Genomic DNA, 25,789 nt, shown 5'->3' with positions numbered 1-25,789 from the left:
TAAGAAATGTGGCATGCTGTATGTGAAAATCGCAACGTTTGGAGTACATTTTGTAAGCAAACCTGAGCATAGGAAAGTGGAGGAGCTACTATGGCACACAACATGTCAAGAATCGTATGTCCTTCAGTCAAATTTTTAAAGGGCAGCTTTGATTGAAGCACTGTTTTCTTGTGGCAATTTGTGCTAATCTTTGAAAGAATAGAAGGAACATCTGACTTGAAAGATTTTGTTGTTGTCTGGAGGCCTTCCTTAAAACCTAACTGAATCCTAAACCCAAAACCCCCAAAAAAGTCCTCAGCATGTGATATTAAAAAATGGCAATTAAACCTTTTCATAACCAAGGGAATGAAAATTGCATCAAATCTCTTGCATAGATTTGACCAATAAATATTGATGCTCTTTTCTGACTTTTTCATTACATAGACCAGTTTACAGCTATATTCTCAAACAGAATTTATTCTAGCTATAGTAATTTTAGCTGTTATGAATTATCACAGTTTTTGAAAGTGGTAATTACCATCCTAAAATTAAAGAGTAAAACAGACCAAAAAAAAAGGAAAAGAGAGAAAAATGCATAAAGGCAAGCGGACAATTGCATCTCATGGTGTCCAACCCCAATGATTCATTTGGGACTGAATACACCCAGAAGGAATTTCATATCTCCCAACTCCAGTGTCCAACGAATCGAGATGTCAGTGGGAAGGTGCATAAGGGGCAGACCAGTGACACAATTGCGCCACGGGCTTGGCCTCAAGAAATGGGCCCGGAAAGGAAAGAAATGGAATATAAGCATGAAAACAGGTATTGCAAAAGGGTAAATAGATTAGCTAAACTAGAATATGAAAATCGCATAGCCAAAGAGAGCAAGAGCAAGCTTTTTTTCCACTGGAATCTGAGACGTATGTGTTAATCTAGAGCAGATCAGGACAAGGAATTCTAAAATAATTTTTTTTAGTATAAAGCAAAAATAATCTATGGCTGTAGATTTGCAAATCCCTGTTACAAAACCCTTATGGCAAACAGGCAATTGATTAACACAGGATAAAGTGCTACAGAAATTAAGTAGGTATTCAACTACAAGTACTTAGGTAGCTTAGTGTAGCAATATCCATACCACTCTTTTTAATCTTTCAGGATTCTTTTCTTTCAGAAGTCAGTGCCTAAGTTCAGAAATGTGAGCTTAACATCTGTGGTTGAGAAATTATTTATAGGGCTGTTAAGGGATAATATATTGAACAAACCTCCTAATGATAATAGTATATATTTTTTTAAACATAAAAAAAAAAAAAAACTTACAATGCACTGTTCCAAATTATTACGCATAGTAAGTTTCAAAACACTTTATAGGTTGTAAATAACTAAAAATTGTCATTTGTTTTGTTTGCAACATATTTACTGAAATCAAAAGCTATTTCAATCAAACTTATAACAACATTTTAACTTTTTTTTTTTTTTTAAATTTTTTATTTTTGCAGTGCGTATAACGGGTACATGCAGGCCTGAGGTGCCCCGAGAGCAATCCTCAAGTTTTTCCACGCTAAACATGCGGGACAGATGATTTACAAGCACATTTTTATATTTTAACAGGAAAATAACAGTAATGAGTAACAGTTGTGTACAGTAATAGCAAATAGTTAGATATCTAGACATGTGAATTAAATCATGAAACATTCAATAGGCAAGTTATAGGCTAGTGTAAGGGAGAGGCTTCGTTTGTTATATGTCTATATATCTTGCTGAAATGAAAGTAGAAGTAAAGTAAAAGTAAACCACTGGTGATTAGACTAGACAGTATAGTCGAGCATATTTTTTGGGACAGCATTACTATCAGTAACCTTAACTATTTTCAAATAGGTAAAAGAAGGGCGTAGTGTGTAGTGTGCAATGTGGCAAGCGCCTGTACAGGTGACTGCGTTATGCAGGCGTTAGGTCTAATACCAGGTTCAGCCTATTCCCCTGAGCGTCAAGGGCAGAGTGCCACCCGGTGAGTCTCTGTCCATGTCTGCAACCTTGGTCCGCCGTTGGGTCCCTCTCCAGGTGCTGATACGAGCCGCTTTCTGGACGCGAGGAGTCTCTGTGTTGAGTGACTTCGCCCTCTGGGTGCGGTATAGAGGCCCGGGATTTGGTCGCTGTTTTACGCCATTGCTCCTTCTCCGGGAGCGTACCAGAGGTTGTGGCCTCCCCGACCCTTTCACCCAGGTGCTGTTGCTTCGGCGCTTGTGTGCCCGTTGCTTGTGTCTCCACGCTGCTGCTGCATGGGGGTTGCGCCGGGATGCATCTGCAGACCTGATCCGAGGTACCACTGCTTGTGCCGTGTGAGCTGCAGCAAGAGCCCGGTCAGTGAGTTTCTGCCAGAAGTCTGAGCATAGTTTGTCAAATGCTTGCAGGAGTGGGTCCGCAGAGGCGGGTGGCTGTGAGCAGGCTTCTGTCGCTGTAGGCCCTGGTGGTAGCAGGCGGCCTTCGTTTAGAGCTGCAGAGTCTCTTTGTTGTGTAGGGTAAGTTCCCGACTTACACCAGTGGGGACCGGGATATCCCCCACCGGTCCAAAGGGGGGGGGGACAGGGCGTTAGAGTCGGTTCCGCGGACGCCAGCATGTCCAGGCTAGGAGATCGGCCGTTTCTCCTCTCCATGGAGTATCCTAGGCGTCTAGGCCGCAAAATCCTTTCGGTCCACGAGGCTACCTGGCGAAGCTCCAAACTTGGTCGGGAGGTTACCCCAGCATTCAGGTCAGGTAGGTACTTGTTTGAGTGTTCGCTATAGGTATTATCCCCTCTCTAAGTAGTGAGTTCGAAGCTTTATGTGAGGAGCTCTCGCCATGTGCATCTATCCACCATGATGGCCAGGCCCCGCCCCGAACATTTTAACTTTTTAAACATTTTAACAGGTCACGTTACATTTTAACATAGGACCCCTTATTTGACAGCAGCTTCACAAGTCTTGCATCCATTGAACTTGTGAGTTTTTGGACAGTTTCTGCTTGAATTTGTTTGCAAGATGTCAGAATAGCCTCCCAGAGCTGCTGTTTGGATGTAAACTGCCTCCCACACTCAGATCTTTTGCTTGAGGATGCTCCAAAGGTTCTCAATAGGATTGAGGTCAGGGGAGGACTTTCTCTCCTTTTATCCCCATAGCAGCCATTGATGCAGAGGTATTCTTTGCAGCATGAGATGGTGCATTGTCATGCATTAAGATGATTTTATTACGGAAAGCATAGTTCTTCCTTCTGTACCAGGGAAGAAAGTGGTCAGTCAGAAACTCCACATACTTTGCAGAGGTCATCTTTACATCTTCGGTGACCCTAAAGGGGCCGACCAGCTCTCTTGCCATGATTCTGGCCCAAAACATGACTCCACCACCGCCTTGCTGACGTCGCAGCCTTGTTGGTACAGGGTGGCCGTCCACCAACCATCCACTACTCCAGCCATCTGGACCATCAAGGGTTGCATGGCACTTATCAGTGAACAGGACTGTTTGAAAATTAGTCTTCATGTATTTTTCTGCCCAATGCAGCCGTTTCTGCTTGTGAGCATTGGTTAATGGTGTCCGAATAGGTTTATGCACAGTTGCAAGACTCTGGAGGACTCTACACCTTGATGTCCGTGGGACTCCAGAGGCACCCGCAGCTTCAAATATCTGTTTGCTGCTATGTAATGGTATTTTAGCAGCTGCTCTCTTGATCCGATGCATGGATCTGGCAGAAATCTTCCTCAATGTGCCTTTATCTGCACAAACCAGTCTGTGCTCTGAATCAGCCACAAATCTCTTAATAGTGCGATGATCACGCTTAAGTTTTCATGAAATATCTAATGTTTTCAAACCTGGTCCAAGGCATTGAACTATTTCACTCTTTTCAGCAGCAGAGAGATCCTTTTTCTTCCCCATATTGCATGAAAATGTTGCTCTGCTTAATAATGTGGAACACCCTCCTTTAGTAGTTTTTCCTTAAATTGGGCTCACCTGGCAATCTAACTAGTACAGGTGTCTGAGATAGTTTTCAGTGATCAAAAGAGCCCTGAGACACAATGCCATCCATGAGTTAAACTGAAAAAGATTAAATATTTAATCTTTGTGACACTTAAATAGAATTTGCATAATAATTTGGAACAGGGTATATAAGGTCGAACACATAACAGGTTTGGTCCGAACAGACTTAACGGTGAGGCTTATAGAATAAAAATAATAAGAATATAATAATATAATAAAATGTATGATAAGATTCTGACGTGTGCTGAGCACACAGGTAGACGTAGGTGTTTATGGTGGTTATTAGGCCACTGCTGTCGCGCTTCAACCCTGGGGTTGTGCTATGCCTGCAAATGCTATCTTGGACTATACAGCTTAACCTCTTAAGGACCAAACTTCTGGAATAAAAGGGAATCATGACATGTCACACATGTCATGTGTCCTTAAAGGGTTAAACTGCAGCCGGCGGATGGCCGCCCCAGATTGAGTGTGTCGAGACCGTGAAGCTCCCTCCACAAGGTCATTCTGCGATTCTGTCACTACCGGCCGGTTCTTGAAGGTGGCTCTTCTGAATTGTCAGCTGAGGTTAAGGTGAGTGATGTATCCCCTTTGGAGACTATGAGAGAACCTTCCATCTCCCAGCGGTACCCGACTGAGCGGTCTCTCAGCCGCTTGGCAATAGAAACATAGAATGTGACGGCAGATAAGAACCATTCGGCCCATCTAGTATGCCCAATTTTCTAAATACTCTCATTAGTCCCTGACCTTATCTTTTAGTTAGGATAGCCTTATGCCTATCCCACGCATGCTTAAACTCCTTTACTGTGTTAACATCTACCACTTCAGCTGGAAGGCTATTCCATGCATCCACTACCCTCTCAGTAAAGTAATACTGATATTTTTAAACCTTTGTCCCCCTAATTTAAGACTATGTTCTCTTGTTGTGGTAGTTTTTCTTCTTTTAAATATAGTCTCCTCCTTTACTGTGTTGATTCCCTTTATGTATTTAAATGTTTCTATCATATCCCCCCTGTCTCGTCTTTCCTCCAAGCTATACATGTTAAGATCCTTTAACCTTTCCTGGTAAGTTTTATCCTGCAATCCATGAACCAGTTTAGTAGCCCTTCTCTGAACTCTCTATAAGGTATCAATATCCTTCTGAAGATACGGTCTCCAGTACTGCGTACAATACTCCAAGTTAGGTCTCACTAGTGTTCTGTACAATGGCATGAGCACTTCCCTCTTTCTACTGCTAATACCTCTCCCTATACAACCAAGCATCCTGGTAGCATTTCCTGCTGCTCTATTACATTGTCTGCCTAAGTCATCAGAAATAATCACCCCTAAATCCCTTTCCTCAGATGTTGAGGTTAGGACTCTATCAAATATTCTGTACTCTGCCCTTGGGTTTTTACGTCCAAGATGCATTATCTCGCACTTATCCACATTAAATGTCAGTTGCCACAAATCTGACCATTTTTCTAGTTTACCTAAATCATTAGCCATTTGGCTTATCCCTCCTGGAACATCAACCCTGTTACATATCTTAGTATCATCAGCAAAAAGACATACCTTACCATCAAGACCTTCTGCAATATCACTAGTAAAAATATTAAAGAGAATGGGTCCAAGTACAGATCCCTGAGGTACCCCACTGGTGACAAGCCCAAGCTTCGAATATACTCCGTTGACTACAACCCTCTGTTGCCTGTCATTGAGCCACTGCCTTACCCATTCAACAATATTGGAATCCAAACTTAAATATTGCAGTTTATTGATAAGCCTTCTATGTGCAACAGTGTCAAAAGCCTTACTGAAATCGAGGTAATTGGGGCCAACTGTCTTCTCTCTGCTAAGACTGCGAACGGGAGGTCTGCATACAGGGCCACTGAGCAGGTTTCGAAGTGCACCAACCACAGGGCTCTAGATTTGGCCATAATAGCAGACCGTGATGTGACATAACTAGTGACTATGATAGTGTCTGTGGGATGCTCCCTCGGGGCAGCAGCCGCCTTGCGGACTATGAACGCGGACATCACCAGCAAGGGATCAGTAAATCCTCTCCACCAACTCTTTCAGGGATTCCTCTCAGGCGGATATTTCGTCTGCTATGCCTGGATTGTAGCACAGCTACTGTTCTGTTCAGCTTTTATATTTGGTGTGTAAGGCTTTCCACTTTGCTGTGTGTTGCTTGTATCTGGCTATCTCTTGCCTTGTCTCTCACTTTAGCTGCATCTAGCCTGTCATGATGGATACCCACTTCGGTCTGCGCTTTCTTCAGGTCTGTTTTCCATACCTTCCTTAATTCCTGCAGCAGCCTTTTATATCCCCTTTAGTGGATGGGGAAGAGTCTAGTGTGGGATGGGGCTAGATCTGTGTGAAGCATTTGAGTCTTAATCCTTGTGGGAGTCTTCAGAGATCTCTGCCTCGCTTTATGCCTCGGGCGCCAACTTAGATGGTAGTCGCTCCGCAGGCCTCTCAATAGAGAGTCTGATGTCAGGCAAACCGGAGTGCTCTGGGCAGCGGGACTTTTTGTGTTTTCGCCCCATTCTGTCCTCTGAGGGGTAGGATAAAATAGTCTCTGTTTGTGACTGATAACCGTGGCAATTTTGGGTTTTTCGTGGGGCTGTATCGGAGCTCCACATTAACACGTATGGTGCTGCAAGCTGTTGGCAACGCCCCCCCCATTTTGTAGAGCTTTGACTATTATTATAAGCATTTGTATTGTGTAAACATATTTTATTACAATTATAGAAATAGGATATTAGAGGTGAAGAAGGTCACAATCTATGATGCTCTAAGGTTGGCAGATACATACCATCACGAATCTTGCCCATGGACACTAACTGGTAAGGTGGTCTAATTAGCCAGACCAACACACACATGGCAGACCCTGCAGGGAGTACTGTTTAAGTGCCATGAATATTGCATAAGTGCGTCTAATGATACGCTCTCACTATGCTGGTTGGGGACCGTTGAAACATTTCTAACCATGAGGAGAATTGGACATGTTATTTAATATTTCCTCTTCTCTGTATGCTCTCTATATGCAGATTGCCAAGTACAAACAACAGAGTTTGTATCAATGACTGACAGGGTGCAAAAATTGAGGTGCACAGCCGCAAGAGGTCAGAATTCCTTCTTTTCCCTCATCATAAATACATATCTGTTAAATGTAGAGATAAGTAAAACACAATATTAAAAATCGTGGGGAGTGACAGTTCCCATTTGAATGGACTGTATAGTATAAACATTATAAAGGCAAAATGAAATACAAAATAAAAGCAAAACGAGAATATGTACTTCTCCAATCAGAATATAGTCAAAACACGCAAGATTATTAAGTACATAATTCGTGCTGTAGGTTTAAGCATACCTTCAACTTGTGTGTCATCCATTGCCTTATATTCTGTGCTTTTAATAGCAAGTTCTACCCCATATCCAGATAACTGTATCTTCCGGGGACTTGGCCGCTGTGATTCAAACAAAATGCAACACGTATATTAGAATGCGATTGGTATGTAAATGTAGTCATGAAAAAAAAAAGTTATGCAAGAAAAAATTAAAAAATAAGGAAAAAAATATTGTACATTAGTTTAAAAACCACAGAAATTTGAATCTTATGGACCACTTAAAGTGGCACTCTGTCTCTCTTCTTGGTACTCATAGACCCTTACGTCTTTAGAACCTGGATAATGTAGAATTTATACACATTGTACGTATCTTTTTCTTAATGAATGGGGGGGCTACTGATTTGCTTACAGCATCAGCTGACCGCTCTAACCAATTATCTGAGAAGGAGGTATGTAGGGAAAAGCAGGAATGCTCAAGTAGGAAGCAGCCCTCCCTGGATGTTTGATTAATAGCTGAAGGTTTTTTTATGTATTAGTTATACATATTCTGATTTGTTGTAGAAATCGGCACTATTATTGTGCTTTAGCCTGAAGCATAGTAAAAACGTATAAAACAAAAAAGGCAGGTTTACAGTTTGTTAAAAATGTCTCTTTGTGAAACAGTACATCTACAGTTTATTAACACATGGTAATTTAAATATTAAACATATTAAACACATGACGGAGTTTTGAGACCGTTTTATTTTTCAGTTTAAACAAGCCACTCTGAAAGAACAGACGGTCAATTAATCTTTGCTCACATTTTAATTTAAAAGAGTAACAAACTCAATACAAATAAAACTTGAGAAACGACAATTTTCTCAGTAAAGCTCTATCACATACCTGCACATAATGCCTAAATACATAAATTATCTCTCCAATCTCTGCTTTTTCAGACAGGGGTTTATGAAATTCAGCAAAATGTTTTGTACCAATTTCAGCATAAAGAATGACCACTGGAACACTCTTGGCAATAGTTGGAAATATGTGATCGACTTTGTATAAATAAGGACTTGGCCTGAAAAAAAAGAAAAATATATATTTTTGCTCTTATGCACTTACAGATCATCTGGTGTGATGTCTCCAAAATTCAGAAATATTTTATTAAAAATATCACATGCTACACCAAAGAAAAAAATGTTAGTGGTGCAGTGGCATCTGAATCCCCAAATTGCATCCAAGTGTCCTAGTGAATATTGGATGAGAGGGACTTGTGGCACTGTATATCAAATGATATAGAGACTAGTGGCAATAAAACATTTTACCTGTTTTACCCTCCCTTGCAGTATGTAAACCAACTTTCTTGACACCAAATTCCCCTGCATAAATCTTGGTGATACACCACACTGTAGCAGATTATCTTGGCTTTTGTAAATTACACTTTTACCATTAGCTGAGCTTGACTTTACTAATCATTAACACAAGTGAGTATAAGGTCCCTGACACCTGAATGAAGGACTGTTCAGTGCTATATACTGATGTATCCAAATTGCTTATTTTCCCTAATACATCTAGTTTCCATCCCTTTATACAGCGTACCCTTTCCTAATAAAGGGTATCTAATAAATAGTGTCCTCAGAAATAAAGGAGAAAAAAGAAAACCAAGTAATGAAAATTAACCATTACACTTCTAGATGTTGGTTTAATACACTTTTCATTCCAAACACCCTAAACAAGCCTAGAAGTGCAAAATGCCCACAATTGTATGTGCGTGATTCATATGAACATGTGCAATGTGTTTATGAGTGTCTGTATATCACGTGTGCATGTGAGCTTGTGCATAATGTATTTAGGAATAGCTTTTTGGGTGGGTAGGTGAATTTGCCTGCGTTGGTACATAGGTATATGCAATTCAGTAGGTGTGGTGAATCTGACTAGGTCGCCTGTGGTACGTTACAGGTTAGGAATATACAACATGGTGCATGTTAGGAGAATGCAACTAAATAGAGGTTGGTGAGAGATGCAACTGTGGGAGACAAGGTGGGTTCAGATTACAGCCACTCATGCTGGTAACATGCTTGTGCAGTGGGCAATTGTTTAGAACATCCAGACAGTTGCAGACAAATCTGCTTTAATAAGAGGGCTGCACCTCTTCTGTGGAACTCCCTTCCCTTCTCTGTAAGAATTTCACCCAATCTCCACTCATTCAAAAAAATCATTGAAAACTCACTTCAAGAAAGCATATCAATTAAACTGTTAGCAGGCTTTCATCCCCCACCCTCCATGACTCCTCTCCTGCAACTGTAAAAATTACCTACTAAGCCCTCAATGAATACTTTTCTAACAACCTACTTCATACCCCTACTTTTACCGTCTGTGTCACCATACCCCACTCCCTCTAGAATGTAAGCTCATTGAGCAGGGCCGTCCCCCTTTCTATTCCTGTACGTCCAGTTGTCTGGTTACAATTACATGTATGTTAGTCCACCTATTGTACTGCGCTACGGAATTTGATGGCGCAATATAAATAAAATAATAAAAATAATAATATTAATGTGCACCTTGTACCCCTTTGTTAACTTCTCTTTCAGCTGTATTGTTTACAGCAAAACGTTACATTACTTTGCCAAAGTTACTTTTAATAGCTCTTATAAAATGACAGTGTAAGCCCATTTTAGAATAGAACACAATTTGACCTATACAATACTATTTTACCTTTCAGAAGCTTCCTTTAGGATTTTTTTAATCTGACTTGTTTTGCAGGTGTGCTTCCCATGGATAGAGACAAATGCTTCACAACCTTCTGGAGGGGACTCATCAGCCGCAATCTAAAACAGTAATTATCATTCTGAATTAAGCTCGAACTTCAATACAGCCATAGTTTTTTTATTCAAATATCCCATCAACTACTATCACAATATATTCTTAATATAGGAATAGCACAACGTAGGAAGAACAAGTTATAATAACATGGTGCTCTTGTCCGTCTCACACAAACGTACAGGGTAGTAATCAAAGCTGACATTTTAAGATTAGAGCCATGTTAAAGAAGAGTCAGACTTGGTTAGGAAAAGTAGTTACTAAAAATGAGCAAGAGATTTGCATGCATTTTAAAGAGTTACTAAGCACAAAAATCACTTCATCCTAATCAACCGGTTTGAAAGCATAGACTGTGCCCCTTTTCTTTGGAAATGAACACCCCCCACACCGTAATATCCCCCCCTTTACACCCCACAAAAAAACTAGGAATAGTGTATTTGACGTTGTTATGGTGCCTGGAGGTAATGGGTATTTGAAAACGGATTCATCCGAAAGTACTGTACATAGGGCCCATCCTCTGGGCTATTCTGCCTTCTCTTCCAACTGCGGGGTTGACAACGTAAATCTTTCATTGAGCGCTTGTGATAGACTGAGAGCATTAATGGCCTTCCATTGAGAAAAATGCATTAGAAGCGGACATTTGTTAACCAAAGTTCACTGCCCAGGACCTTCAGGTACCATAATGAATTGAAAGATGAAGTCGTAAAAAGACACTGTAACCACTCTAACTATTTCATCTAATTGAATTGGTAATAGTGCCTGGCACAATCTCTCCATTCAGTGTTAAACCATTTTCGAGCAGTTTAACATTGAATGAGAGTACTTGGCATCCTACAGCTTTGCCCCCACTGGGGGTATTACTAAGGCAGAGATTACATACTTCCTTGAAACCATACAGATTTATACCTGCAATGGCAATGTGATAGACTGAATGCTGGACCAGAATTCCCATAAGCACTGTAAAGCCTCAGCCTCAAGTGGCAGGCAGAAGAAGGTCAGAAAAGCGAGTGGAGAGATCAAAGATCTCTCTCGTGAGCCAACCCATTCTCCTGTGGCGGTGTGGGTGCCCAACACTGTGCATAAAGAGAGGGGACATGCTCCAGCCAGTGCTCCCTTTAAGTCATGCTGTTGTTGGTGATCAACAAACCTCCTCCTCCATGGTTCCACCAGCAGCTCCCTTGGTCTCAGGCCTGCTCTGCACACCCGCTCTGTCTCTATGTCTAGGCTCCACCAGCAATGTGGCCACCTCTGAGTCCACAGCACTTCTACAACTCCCATGATGCCTTGCAACTTTAAGATACTGTGGTGCTTTTCCAAACCTTAAAGCTGACAAGGCATCCTGGGAGTTGTAGTACCATAGTACTATCTGTGTCAGAATGCATGAGTTAACGTGTGCGTGTGTGTGTGTGTGCGCACGCGCGCGCATGGGTCAGAAAGTTAGAGTCTATAGGTCACAAAGTGTGTGTGTGTGTTTGCACATGAATGGATCTCTTCAAAGAACAAAAAAACAAAAAAAAATACTTTTTAAATTGTGGATGAGTATTATGTATGGGAAGATACGGGTGTATATTAATATATGTGTATATATACATACACACGGGAAAAAGAAAGTGCAGTCTCTTTAAAGTCTATGATTTTACATATCAGGACACAATAACAATCATCTGGTCATTATCAGGTCTTAAAATTAGGTAAATGCAATCTCAGATGAACAATAGCACATGACACATTACACAGTGTCATGAATTATTTAACAAAAATAATGCCAAAGTGGAGAAACAATGTGTTAAAGTACATTCTTACTGTTTCCATAAGAATAAAGAAGCCAAGTAGCAGACTGGTGCTGCTAATCAAATGCCCATGATTAATTGATCATCAGCAAGTGTGACTTGCTAAAAAAGATGCAGCTTCTTTCCAAAAACAAGGACATAACTTAGACCCAAACTTTTGATTACTGGTGTACATGTATAAGTGCAGGGAAGGGTGCATTGAGGAAACTGGTTTTGGGGCAGAAAGGAGGGTAAATGTGTGTCCGGCTGAATACAGTTAACTGCCACTCTCAGACAATCACAGATGCCCATGGCTGCTCAGGGTAATACCCAAACAGCACAGAGGGGATAGGATACTGGAAACTCTTGATTAGCATTAAATGGTTTAATACCAAATGGAAGGATAGCGCCAGGGGGCTCCAGAGACTATAAAGTCACTGAAATTAAGTTGTTATGGTGGCTACACGGTCTTCGTAAATAACACGGTCTTTGAGAAGAAAGGAAATCAATGGCTGGCATACGAAGAATCTAGGCATTAGAGTTCAGTACATGCACTTTACGCATTAAATGGGTACAGTAGCTCTTCCCCAACAGTGGTGTGTTTAAATGCACATTGATATAACAATAGAAAGTAAAGGCATTATAACTGCAAAAAGTGAGAAGGGGATAAATGGAATAAAAAAATAAATAAAAATAAATAAAAAAAATCAACTTGCCCATGACCATTAGTAAACACTGAATGAAGATACTAGGTGCAAAGAGTTTTAAAGCAAATATTTTGTAAGTTGAAAGTATTTTTGACTATGTTTAAATTGCTGAATGGTGTCACTGGCCATAAAATTATTGTAAATTACTGTATGTATGCATGTGCACATATTCCTGCTAAAGCACACAGAACATCTGACAATTGTTTTGCCGAGACAGGAGTATGAGCCAAAATATCAAAAGCCTTATGGGATGTTCTTGAGCCTGGCTGTTCAAGAGGCAAGAGGGCATCCTATGAATGACTAGGTGTTTTATTAATATGGAATATTTCATACGTACACAAGCATACTTTGTAATGCATTCAAATACAGGGTTTTCAAATATTTGAAATATTATACAATGTTAGCAGGCAACATCCAGCTTGGTATTGATCATAACTTTACAACGAACAATAAAAGTTTACGTTTCATAACAGATTAAAATTTTTGTGCTGGAAGGAGTGTGTAGTGCATCCAAAAGTTAATAAATGGTTTACAACAGTTAATCATAATGGCATAGAGAGCTGAAAAAGAAATAGAAAACACAACTGCTCATCTATGCTGCTCAGCTATAAAATAGTTGATTCGAATGAGCAAGAAGGAAGGTTATCATGGCTTAGAAAAAAACAACACATTATATATATATATATATATATATATATATATATATATATATATATAAAAAACTTTATCTCGCAGACTTGACATTTTATAAAGTACAAAAGAAATCAAAAAGAACAACATTTCTCAACACTTGGTATAGTGATAAAATATGAGCACTAATTCATTCACTGTTACAATTAAAATCTTCTACTAAAATGTATTCTATTATAAGAAAGTCGTTAGTTGCATCTACCAACTCCATTTAAAGTAGACTTTTCACAATATCACAAAAAACAAATTAACTCTTTAATAAATTTGTTGGTAATCTTGACGGACTGAAATACACTGCTTATATGAATGCAGGATATGTTGCAACTTGAGCACAGGATATCCTCAAAGGCACCGAGCAAGTGTAAAGTCACACCGAAAGCTCCAGTCCTCCTGAGGCTATACAGTGCTTGGGATGGAACTGCCTGGTAGCAGATAAAGATTGCCTGGCTATAAACTCTAGGAACATTTGTTAAATGGACATTGCAGCCCTCTGAAGCGCCAAAAATATCTCTGTGTGAAGAGTGTGTCCTCTTTTTTTCCATTTTGGAAAAAGTGCAGATTTGTAATAGAAAAGGACACTTTTATAAATTAGACTGTTTACATCCCCTGGCTTTTCAATGAGACGACAGGTAATGCTACTTCCTGGTTTGGTTAGCTAATTCGCGCTAACTCAAGAGACAGCAATTGCCCAGAGCACCTGACTTGCAAATATATCTCATTGAGCTGCATTGGGAAGTCTGTGATTGGACAGTCACAGAAAGTTTGGGCGGGGTTAGTAGAAGGGGAGGGGTTGCAAAGGAAGTAGGTTTTGCAAGGTGTTTTTAGATGTAACTCCAATTAAAAATGCATTATTAACCCCTTAACACCGCAGCCAAATGTACAAGTTGTGAACAGAACAAAACGTAAACAAAACCTGGCATTTGCGCTATATGTCTGTCCAACCGTAATTCACCTCTTTCATATGAAATGCATCCCCCCTTATTATATATCATTTTATTCAGGGGAAACAGGGCTTTCATTTAACATTAAATATTTAGGTATTGAACATAATTTAATATAAAAAAATATATTAAAAAATGGGAGAAAAAAAGATTTTTTTATTTTTTTTTAGTTCTATGTGACATTTTAACTGTGGATGTCAAAATACTGTTTGCTTTTACTGCAATGCAATACACATATTTGTATTCAGCGATGTCTCACGTGTAAAACAGTACCCCCTATATACAGGTTTTATGGTGTTTTGGGAAGTTACAGGGTCAAATATAGCATGTTACATTTGAAATTGAAATTCGCCAGATTGGTTACGTTGCCTTTGAGACTGTATAGTAGCCCAGGAATTAAATTTACACCCATAATGGTATACCATTTGCAATAGTAGACAACCCAAGGTATTGCAAATGGGGTATGTCCAGTCTTTTTTAGTAGCCATTTGGTCACAAACACTGGCCAAAGTTAGCGTTAGTATTTGTTTGTGTGTGAAAAATGCAAAAAACGCCAATTTTGGCCAGTGTTTGTGACTAAGTGGCTACTAAAAAAGTCTGGACAAACCCCATTTGCAATACCTTGGGTTGTCTACTATTGCAAATGGTATGCCATCATAGGGGTAATTTTCATTCTTGGGCTACCATAGGGTCACAAAGGCAACGTAAGCAATCTGGCGAATTTTAATGTGAAAAAACTGAAACACAAGCCTTATATTTGACGCTGTAACTTTTGAAAACACCATAAAACCTGTACATGTAGGGTACTGTTGTACTCGGGAGACTTCGCTCAACACAAATATTTGTATTTCAAAACAGTAAAAAGTATTGCAGCAATAATATCGTCTGTGTAAGTGCTGTTTGTGCGTGAAAAATGCAGAAAACGTCACTTTTACTGGCGATATCATCGTTGTAATACATTATACTGTTTTGAAACACTAATATTTGTGTTCAGCAAAGTCTCCCGAGTAAAACAGTACCCCCCATGTACAGGTTTTATGGTGTCTTGGAAAGTTATAGGGTTAAATATAGTGCTAGCAAATTAAATTCCCTATACTTTCGGCATGGGTTGTCAGGCAGGTCCCGCTAATTGTAATTAATTAGGATACCTAATTATGTAAAATTATTACATAAATATATGTGTAGAATTAATATATGTATATATATACATATGTGTATATATACGTATATATATATATAATTTTTTTTAATATTTTTATTTATATATAGGTATATATAGTGATATATACGTATATATTTATGTATATAGATATATATATTATGATATATATTATTTTGTTCTACGTGTATTTTGATATAAATATATATATATTATTATCACAATACAGTTAGAACGAAATAACACACATCTATATATTTTTTAATTATTTATTTTTAAATATTTTTTTAATTTTATTTTTTTACGTATTTACATATATATTTTTTTTATATTATATATAAATATATATATAACAATAATTATATATATATTTAATCAGTATCAGTCTACGTGTAATTTGATATTAATATATATATATATATATATATATATATTAATATTTAAATACACGTCGTGTATGTGTAAATGTGTGTATGTGTATATATATATATATATATATATACTTAGATCATATATATATAATATATATGATCTAAGTATATTTTATTTGTAACTGTAATTTTTTTTATTTATTTTTTGAACCAATATATTTTTTTTTTACAGGACAGGGGGCAGAGACAGTGTCAGCCAGTGATGTCACATCACTGGCTGACACACAGGATCAGTGATCACAGTGACTGCCTGTCACTGTGATCACCTCCTGCAGATTGGGTAATTGACCACAGGGGGGAGTGCCTGGGTGGTACAAGCACTCCCCCCTTCCAATCTGCAGGGGGATCACTGTGCCAGTTACATGTGTCAGCCAATAGGCTGACACATGTAACACTGATCGCAGTGACAGGCTGTCACTGCGATCAGAGCGCTCTGAGATCGCAGTGACAGCCTGTCACTGCGATCTCAGACCTAGCAGATCGCGGTCACTGACCCCAGGGGGACTGCCTGGGGGGCCAGGTAAGTCCCCCGACCGCGATCTGCAGAAGGGGAAAGCCGCCGGCCGCATGTGTCAGCCGATTTGAAATCGGCTGACACATGCTGAATACTGGTCGCAGTGACAGCCTGTCACTGCGATCAGAGACTGCAGATCGCGGTCACCGGCCACAGGGGGGGTTGCCCGGGGGGCCAGGCATCCCCCCCGACCGCGATCTGCAGCGGGAGAATACCGCCGGCCACGTGGGCGGCAATAAAAGCGAGGACGTACTATTACGCCCGCCGGCGTTTAGAGCCGGTTTCTGCGTGGCGTAATAGTACGTCCTCCGGACTTAAAGGGTTAAATGCATGCAAGTTTTCATTTGGGGTATATTTACTAAACAGTAAATTCTATTTATTTTGTATTTGGGTAGTGGAGGGTCCCTTTAAGCCTATTCAGGTTTTTGAGAATTTTATCAAAGAAATTATAAAACTGTCAAATGCGAAATGAATGTTAAAATTAAACTTTTTGTACAGCAATGTGGTTCCAACTGAAACACTGCACATACAGACAGCAAGCAGCACTGGGACCACTTCAAATGACTGTAGTAGTCATAGTGCTTGGAGTAACCTGTAAGCATTGAAAACAAATCTTGAACTGCATAGAAATGCTATTATTTGTAGTAATAAATAAGACGGTAAAGTATTTTTCATACAACCTTACACTTCTATTGTAACATTATTTTCTCCATTTTTCAATACACTTGACAGAAATTAGACTGTGAATATCAACCGTCAACCACTAAACATTGATTGGTTGTAGAACCTGGCCAAAATGTTATAGAATTCCATTATAATCTTACCTGTTGAAACATTTGAACTGTAGGAGAGTATGCCCTTATTGAGAAGGCAAATTTTAGCAAGGTGAGCTGCAGATCTGTTAGAAACTGACCAGCTTTCTTTAAAATTAAGTTGTAGTATGAAGATTCTGTACCTAAAACATAATGACAGACAAGAAAATTCAATGTGCCTTAATATTTCAGTAATATATATATATTGCAAACTACACTTTACAAGTGCTTAATGCAAAGTACAAATATAAACACAGATGCATGTATTCCATCAGATAAAATACAGAGGCTGAAAGGACATCAATATTACAGTATCTTTTTAGACGTATAATTGGGCTGCAACGTAAACACTGCCTTTTCTCAGGAAAAAGCCTGCAGGCACATGCTATAGACATCAGAAACACTACATTAAAGAACCACTCTAAGCACCCAGACCACTTCAGCTTACTGAAGTGGTCTGGGTGCCAGGTCCAGCTAGGGTTAACCCATTTTTTTTTTATAAACATAGCAGTTTCAGAGAAACTGCTATGTTTATAAATGGGTTAATCCAGCCCTCAAAGCATCTAGTGGCTGTCTCACTGATAGCCGCTAGAGGCGCTTGCGTGATTCTCACTGTGAAAAATCACAGTGAGAGCATGCAAGCGTCCATAGGAAAGCATTGATAATGCTTTCCTATGAGACCGGCTGAATGCGTGCGCAGCTCTTGCCGCGCGTGCACATTCAGCCGGATGGGAGGAGAGGAGGAGGATCGGAAGAGAAGAGCTCCCCGTCCGGCGCTGGAGAAAGGTAAGTTTTAACCCCTTTCCTTTCCGGCGGGAGGGGGTCCCTGAGGGTGGGGGCACCCTCAGGGCACTATAGTGTCAGGAAAACTAGTATGTTTTCCTTGCACTATAGTGGTCCTTTAAGCTGTACTTGTTCTGGAGACTATGGTGTCCATTTAATCAAACCTATCAACTTAACATCCTTAAACCTCATGCGGCATTGATTGCATAATTTGTACTCTTTATATTTTAATACACTTTAAAAAAAGAATCGTTACACATTTTTATAGGAACAATTCAAGCACTATAACCACTACAGCAGCCTAGCTGGGTCGGCACTGGTTACCTCCTCATTTGAGAGGTGGAAGTGCTCTTCACGCAGTAGTGCAGGGTTTAGCTCATTGGCTAAGAACTACCAGATGATGCTCTCAGCCAATGAGCTGGCCCTGCATGGCAAGGACTAGTTCAGGAGAGCTAATGAAAGCTCAGGGCAGGCTCTCAATGGAGGAGGTGAGTCGCTACCTCAAGTTTAATTGTCAAACAGTTAGCTAATGGTTTAACTCCTTACATGGGATAGGGGAGGCGTGATGCCAGGGCACTGTAGTGGTTAGGATGCCTGCAGTGTTCCTTTAATGACTTAAAAAGCTTTAAGTTCTTCTAAAAGCATGTTAGCATTGGAGTAAACGCACACAACAATTTTCACTGGTAAAAGAAAATCACGATAGTCAATTGTTACCTTTGTTTTTGTATAATGTGATCTCTTGAACAGTTCCCAAAAATTGCCAAAATCTTTCATTTCCTTCTTCTGCAATAAACTCACTGCAAAATAAAGAAAACATTCTAATCTTCACAATATTGGCAATATGAAACATTCTGGTTACAATACTCAAACATGATTTATAAACTAAACTAGAGAAATCCATTTCAATTTTTTAGACCAGTGGTGTGTACAGCCCTCTAGCAGGTGTCACGATATAGATATATAGATAAAGATGTTAAAGGGTTTATTTCATGGTAGCCTTGAGTGATTGTCCATATTCTAAGGAATTGTGCCCTATTATTTTGTGAACATAAATAAACTCGATGTGACATGTGAGCATTTACATTTAGCCCGGTATCTAAACAAACATACAGATTTTTTTTTCCCTTTACTTAATTTATGTATTGTTTACATTGCTAGACTGATACCATGTGGTGTCTAGTCAGATGGGTACAATTTTATAAAAGAAATAAAATAAACTGAAAGTCACCGAAAAGTATACTATAACTTGTTAAGCACAAAAGTAATCATCTCTGATGTTTTGTATTTTGTAGTGAGATCAATATTAATTTTCAGTGTGAAAGCAGAAAAACCGTTATGTGTGATGTCAGTAATCTAGCAAGTTACGTAGTTAAAGCATTGTAGAGGTTGATCAGACCAATTCAGTGTGAACACTATAAATATGTAATTTTATTGTTAATCGACAAACAATATTGCTGTTTCAACAAGACTTGCTTTAATATAAAAAGTGCAAAATTACAGGGGAAACTAGAAAAGCTACAATTTCTGGGGAAATTGTGTGAAGTGTTCTTGCCTCCACCAGTAGTCTACAACTGGAGTGGGCGGAGTAACTGGGTAGAGTGGCTTGAGTAACTGTTGTGTGGTTGGAGTAACTGTGGAAAGGTTGGACAGGGCAGAGTAACTGTGTGGAGTGTTTGCAGTAAAGATAGTAAACATTACAATAACCGATTGATCAAATTTAAAAAGTGCACATGGCAAGCTTGATAGAGTGAGAAATGCATTTCAACTTTTATGTATTTATATAGCACATTTAATTGCAACGTTGTTGCCCAAAGTGCTTCACAGTTACATTAAAACATACATTAATAAAAGCATTAACAGGTGTACAAAAGGCCCTGCATATGACATCACTTGCTGCTTCAGCCTGGCACAGGTCAGAGTATTCCGGCGGTTGCCATCTTCAAACGGTCATATTGTAAAAACTATACATCCTATTGAGAAGAGCTTGTGAGAATCACAAGACCCAGACCTACATGATGAATAGTATGTCTCTGAAGTATTAAAAATGAAGGCACAGTCGCAGTTTAGAAATTGCCCTTCAAGTTTGAGCTGGCTACAGTGAAGTTTCAATGAATGTCAATGGACGGTATGAGTTGAAAACAAATGGTCATATTGTGAACACTATCAGGACTATGGCTTAGCCGTGGACATTTCTAGTGGCAGCAGGGATAGCTGAACGTTTTGATATAAGATTTGTGTAGGTGGGCTTGAAAATGAGGGAGTGGTGGCAGTTTAGAAATCATGTCCTGATTTTTCAGCTTTTGACAGCTCCCACTCTAGTTTTGAACATTTTGCCATTCATTCCTATGGGACCAATTTTGCCGCAAGAACGACGATATTCTGTGAACCATTCGGCAAAACGTTCCACAAAGTAATAGCAATCCAATCGGGAACAATCTGCAGGTTTTGGTATATTTCTGTCTATGTAATGTAAAAACTGTGGAAGGAGTTAGGGTGGTAAATTTGGCTAGAATAAGAATAATATATATGTGAGATAACATTAAGTGGTCTTGCTATGCAAGAACACTTAATAAAAACTCTTATTGCAGAAATAATTCACAGGGTATTGTAAATACATGATAAGTGTAATTTTGTTACATCTCTAATGGGAAAACAGTCTAAACATAGATCATTATGTCATACTATACCCATTTATCTGCAGACATGGAATAAACCCTCTGATGTATTAGACATGCCAAGTCTACAGATAAGTAAAACCAGACCCTCAACCTCCATTGCCCATGAAAAACAATGAATTGAACAGGGAATTCCCTTCATTCAGCATTACTTTCAGTCCCACTCACTCCCACCCTCCATGATTACTGTCCATCCCTGTACCACACCTGGCCTCCAGCAATAGTGGGGTCTCTGGCCATTTGGCAGCTAAGCTTGCAGTCACTCCTTTGGCTGCTGCCTGGGTCACAAAGCTGGTGAGAGTCAGGTAAGAGAAGCAGCACACAAGCTGCCAGGGAGGCATTGTATCTACTTAGTGAGAGATTGGAGGGGAACCAGCAGCTCTAGCACTGGTTTCCAGAGGGAATCCCTGTATGACTGCGGGCAGTGGTCGGTCCCGGAGCCTGCACAGCTCTGTGAGTGCCAGCTGCTCCCGCTATCATGTCCCGTTGCAGAGGATGCTCCTGTCCAGGCACTTTCTCCAACCACAGCCACACACGCGCTTCCGGGTACCCCTCCTGCTGTGCCAGACTCTCAGTGCGTGACGTCACCCCGCCGCTCCCCATTGGTGCGATGGAACCGCTATCCCTGCCTTCTGTCCAATGAGAGAGCGGCAGCTGTCAGCCCGCAGAGCCCCGCTATGTGAGCGGCAGGAGCTGGGGGATTGGGACACGTAGAACGCTGCCCCGGGGGATGCTGGAGCTCGCCCTGCACACTCACTATAAGGAGCAGGGGGGCCACAGCAACATGGGGGCAGCACACAGGAAAAAATACATCCCTGGGTAACACAACTCCCAGGAAGCTTAGTCAGTCCGAGCCTATAGAAAGCATCGGGAGAGTTGTATTCCCACCTCTGCTGGAGATCTCTGTGTAATCCTTTATATGAGGGCTGTATCTCTCAGAATGGTTCACAGTGATATTACTAGCGGCTGGTGGGGGTGTAAAGAGTTGCAACTTAAGTCTTACGGTATATATTCCGCTCAGGCTATTTACATACACAGGGACAATCATGCACTAAAGTGAATTTCAAATCTAAGGCTTAAATTGGCAAACTTCTCTAAGTTAGAGGCACTTCAAGCACCAAAACAATTTCATCTAAATTAAGTTATGTTGCCAGACAGTGAGGTACTAATGGGGGAGGGAGGAGTGGGGTGTGGTCGCCCCGGTGCCATTCGTTACAGGTGTGCCATCCACCCTTAAAGCGAGAGCCGCGGCCGGGCAGCAGGGAGAGGAACGTGGGTGTGGTCGCCCCTGTGCCATTCGTTACAGGTGTGCCATCCACCCTTAAAGCGAGAGCCGCGGCCGGGCAGCAGGGAGAGGAACGTGGGGCGTGCAATGCCTCACTGCGTTTTGAGCAGTAGCACAGGGACCTGCTCTGATACTGTGACGGCACCACCGCAGCAAGAGACTCTGGAGTCTGGATAAGCAAGGAGCAGGTGAAGGCACAGGTTAAGTGCTTGCTAATGTTGTTTTTTTTTTATTTTTTTTATTTTTTTAAAATTGATATTATGTGTTTTTGTGACGGCGGGTGCAAGGGACTTGTAGAGGTTTTTGTAAAAGGGGCAAGGGTTTTTGTGAAGGGGTGTGCAGGGTTTTTTGTTGAGGGGGTGGCACCGTTCCTTCATTTCTTTCCGCTAGTCCAGATGTGCTTAACAGTGTGATAGCTCTCCCGATCTGGGTAGAGATTCCCCAATATAATGGACTCAACCAGTCTTATTGGGTACAAGAAGTTTTTTATTCAGCCAAATGGACACATATTTATACCCAGAACCCCAGCATTGGGTCTCCATTTATAAACCTTTAAGCCCACCCCGGCGTCTCTGTGTCTGGGTGATAATTGAATTGATACTCTGTAAATTAATTATCTCCAGGATACAGAGAGAACAACACAAAAACACCCCAAAGACATAATCAAACATTCCAGAACCCCCCATACATTATATCAGGATAGCCCTGATCCAAGCGCCCATGTTGGCAAAATAGCGCCCGAATCCATGAAGAGATGATAAAACGCCACTGGGGTAAAGTTTTGAATGACCACACCTGTGGGCAAAGCCCAAAATAATTCCATGGGAATTGTCTTTGCGGCCAGTCAATTGTCGGGAGCTCCTGTGGACAAATGACTGGGAAGAGAGGTTGCGTGGGGCCGAGCCAGCGTTCTAGAGCAGACCTGGATTACTCCCGCTGATGGCATCTTGATGTCCGGTTCTCGGATAAGGTCTCTGGGAGAGTAAACAAGGAGTGAAGGAAGTATAGAAGAGTCCAGGGGACCAGAATATCCTCAATTAGAAGTCATGGCTCTCGTGACCGTGAACTTGGCAGGGGTTTTGTAGAAGTGGAGCTTTTGTAGAATGGGCAGGGATTCTGTAGCGGGGGATTCAGGGGGGATGTAGAAGGAGGACTGGGCAGGGTTTTGTAGAAGACAAAAAAAAAACATTAGAAAACAGAAAAAAAAATTGTTTACATTGTTTACATTTTAATTGGTGGGGATGCCAAACACCCGCCACGGGTGCAAATGCTCTAGGTATGCCCCTGGTGCCAGGAGGCCCACAGATGCACTTACACCCCAAAGTTGCATTCAGCACCAAGCTCATCTCCCCCCAGGCGGCATCCAGCTTCTGAAATTTCACTTTCAGGAAGCGTGGAATGCCGCCTGGCAGGAGTGCCACTAAGAGCAGTCAGCTGACATGCTCAGCCAATCAGTGATTCTCCATTCACAAAACTGTCTTGGAAAAGGTACGTTTCTTTGCAAGCCTGTTTTCACTGCTCTCAGCCAATCAATGGCATCCATGCCTAGCGGCCGGGTGCCACCTGGTGGGGTAGTGGAGATCGGTGCTGGAGGCAACTTTGGGGTTAAACCTGGCCCCTGAAGATGAGAGTGCACCCAGGCCCTCCTAGCACTATAGCAACTTCATTGTCATGGAGTTGGTATGGTGCCTTAAGCAGCCTAAACTTTCCCTTTAACTATGCTTACAGTTCAGCTACTTTATTTTCAAATTAGAATGTCACGTTGAATACCCAACAATTTTTACTTTAGAGAATAAGTGCTGTGAGAGGTTAGTGCTCTAATCGAAATTTGCTTGGCAAAACCTAACTGAAATTTTTAAGAAGTTTGATAATTTCTCAAAATAAGCTATTTTAGCCTAAATGTTGTAATTCCAATTTTAATGTGCTATCATTTGAAGTTTAGCAAATAACCAGATTATAAGGTTATTCACTAAAGGTATAATTATATTGAGTTAAAATATGAATGACCAGATTAAAGCCGAAAATACACAATCTGTGATAATGCCAGTTTTGGATAATATTTGCAAATCAACTATTTATCCTAAAGTGTACAATTCAGATTTCAACTACAATTTGCTTGTTAGTGAATAAACCAACCTGTGTTATAGCCATTCCCATATATGATAGAACAAAATATCCACTTGTCTGCATCGATTCTCCAAGAAATCAGATGAGATGGTGTGCATTGTTAGAACTATAGCCTGCTGTACAATAGATTATCTACCACTGGAATCAGATCCCCAAGGCTGTCTGTTTGAAAGCCAGGGGGTGTATCAATTTTATTTCCATTGAAATCTGCACTTTATGTAAAATGGAAAAAGAGGACACTTTTTTACATGAAGCATTTCAGCAAGCTAAAGTACATTAGGGGTCCAGAGTGTGCCTTTAACCCCTTAAGGACCAAACTTCTGGAATAAAAGGGAATCATGACATGTCCCACATGTCATGTGTCCTTAAGGGGTTAAAGAAAAACCCTTAGATTATGGTGGAACAAGCAAATCACACATTCTAGGGTTTGTTTTGGTTCGAAATTTGGACAATTGCCTCCATCCTTAAACGGTTACACAAACTCTCTTTCTTTAAAACCACTTCATCTTAATGAAGATTTTTTTTACATGAAGAGTCACATGAAGAGTCACCTTAAGAGGTTAAACTGTTTTTGAATGGATTAACCCCAAAGATGGGTTCCTTATGCCCATGTGCCCTGTCTCCTGTGGTCCACCCGGCAATTCTGCTTCTGCTTGGTTGGCAGTGATTGGCTCAGAGCATGAGTTGATGCCGTCTGCCTATCACTGGCCACCCATTGAGCGTTATCGTACATACTGGGGTGTCCCTATGTATGTTTCCTTCTCCCTGACCTTCTCTTTATATTCCTTCTGACACAAAAGCTTTTTCTTATTCATTTTTCATTTTGTCTTTTTAATGCATCGGTCAACCAGCGCTCACATACCCACTTACAAAGCTACTTACAACTACTAACCTCACACACCCTCTGTCATTCTTAAGCCATTTTCTGTTCACTTTTCACACTTGGTCTATTGGGCTGTTATTTTTGTGCACATTTAAGATGGATTCTCGTGGGTGGTGGTTGTATAATGGTCTCTGTGGCTCCCCTCCATAACGTGCAACTTGTGATCTAAATGAAAACCCATTGCAAGTGCTTTTTATTCTTGTTAAAGTTACAGTACCTGCCTATTGCTTAATCTGCCTAATCTACACCACAAGATTAATGATTAAATCACTTTTAGGCTCGATAATGTTTTCTGACTTTTGGATTGTGATTGCTTTGATAACTGCAAAATAATGGCCAAAGTCAGAAAATGTTATAAATTGTTAACAAACACTGGATTGTGATGTAGGTCTACCTCTATATCTCCAAATTATAACATTGATTCACTTCTGGTCACAAATTTAATGAACTGTGTTACTCTTTTATGATCAATTGAATTTTACTTTACCTAAACAATAATTTTTGAATGAAATGTTCAAACAAAACATTTTAAAATGTCCAGTTTTAATGGAATAAAAAAAAATCAAACAGGCAACAAACCCAAAGTTAATGGGTTAAAATAAATAGTTTTTTTTTTTCATGCATAGAATAAACCTTATCTAGACACCTTTCCATGACCTATAAGTCTGTTTACCAGCCATGAATGACTACATCTGCTTAAAATATCCTTTATAATTCCAAAAATAGTGAGGAAAGGAAAAATGGAAAATTGATGTTTACAACACACTGCTCTACTGGTAAGAAAAAGTCCACACCAAAGGCCCAAAAACAAATCAAACAAACATTATCTAATCAATATGATAGTCCAGGTGTTTTACTTCCAGTATTGGTGTCAGGTCCCTAACCAGTTCTTCACTGC

At 40.3% G+C, this 25,789-nt stretch overlaps 1 protein-coding gene across 1 annotated transcript in view; it reads right to left on the bottom strand.

Annotated features, from left to right (window-relative positions):
• UGGT2 (UDP-glucose glycoprotein glucosyltransferase 2) overlaps positions 1–21,128 on the bottom strand; it is a 250,653-nt gene extending 229,525 nt beyond the window's left edge. Inside the window, exons 1-6 of the mRNA XM_063425741.1 lie at positions 20,804–21,128; positions 18,636–18,718; positions 17,151–17,281; positions 10,011–10,123; positions 8,199–8,373; positions 7,340–7,436 (exon numbers count right to left, since the gene is read on the bottom strand). Of these exons, the coding sequence (XP_063281811.1) occupies positions 7,340–7,436; positions 8,199–8,373; positions 10,011–10,123; positions 17,151–17,281; positions 18,636–18,718; positions 20,804–20,937 (733 nt within the window). The 5' untranslated portion in view covers positions 20,938–21,128. The remainder of the gene's footprint in view (positions 1–7,339; positions 7,437–8,198; positions 8,374–10,010; positions 10,124–17,150; positions 17,282–18,635; positions 18,719–20,803) is intronic.
• Positions 21,129–25,789: the final 4,661 nt, after the last annotated feature.

The sequence above is a fragment of the Pelobates fuscus genome, chromosome 1 (genome assembly GCF_036172605.1).
Source record: "Pelobates fuscus isolate aPelFus1 chromosome 1, aPelFus1.pri, whole genome shotgun sequence".
NCBI classification, from domain to species: domain Eukaryota; kingdom Metazoa; phylum Chordata; class Amphibia; order Anura; family Pelobatidae; genus Pelobates; species Pelobates fuscus.
Note: the sequence above shows the minus strand (reverse complement) of the source record. Positions and strands in the feature narration are given on the sequence as shown.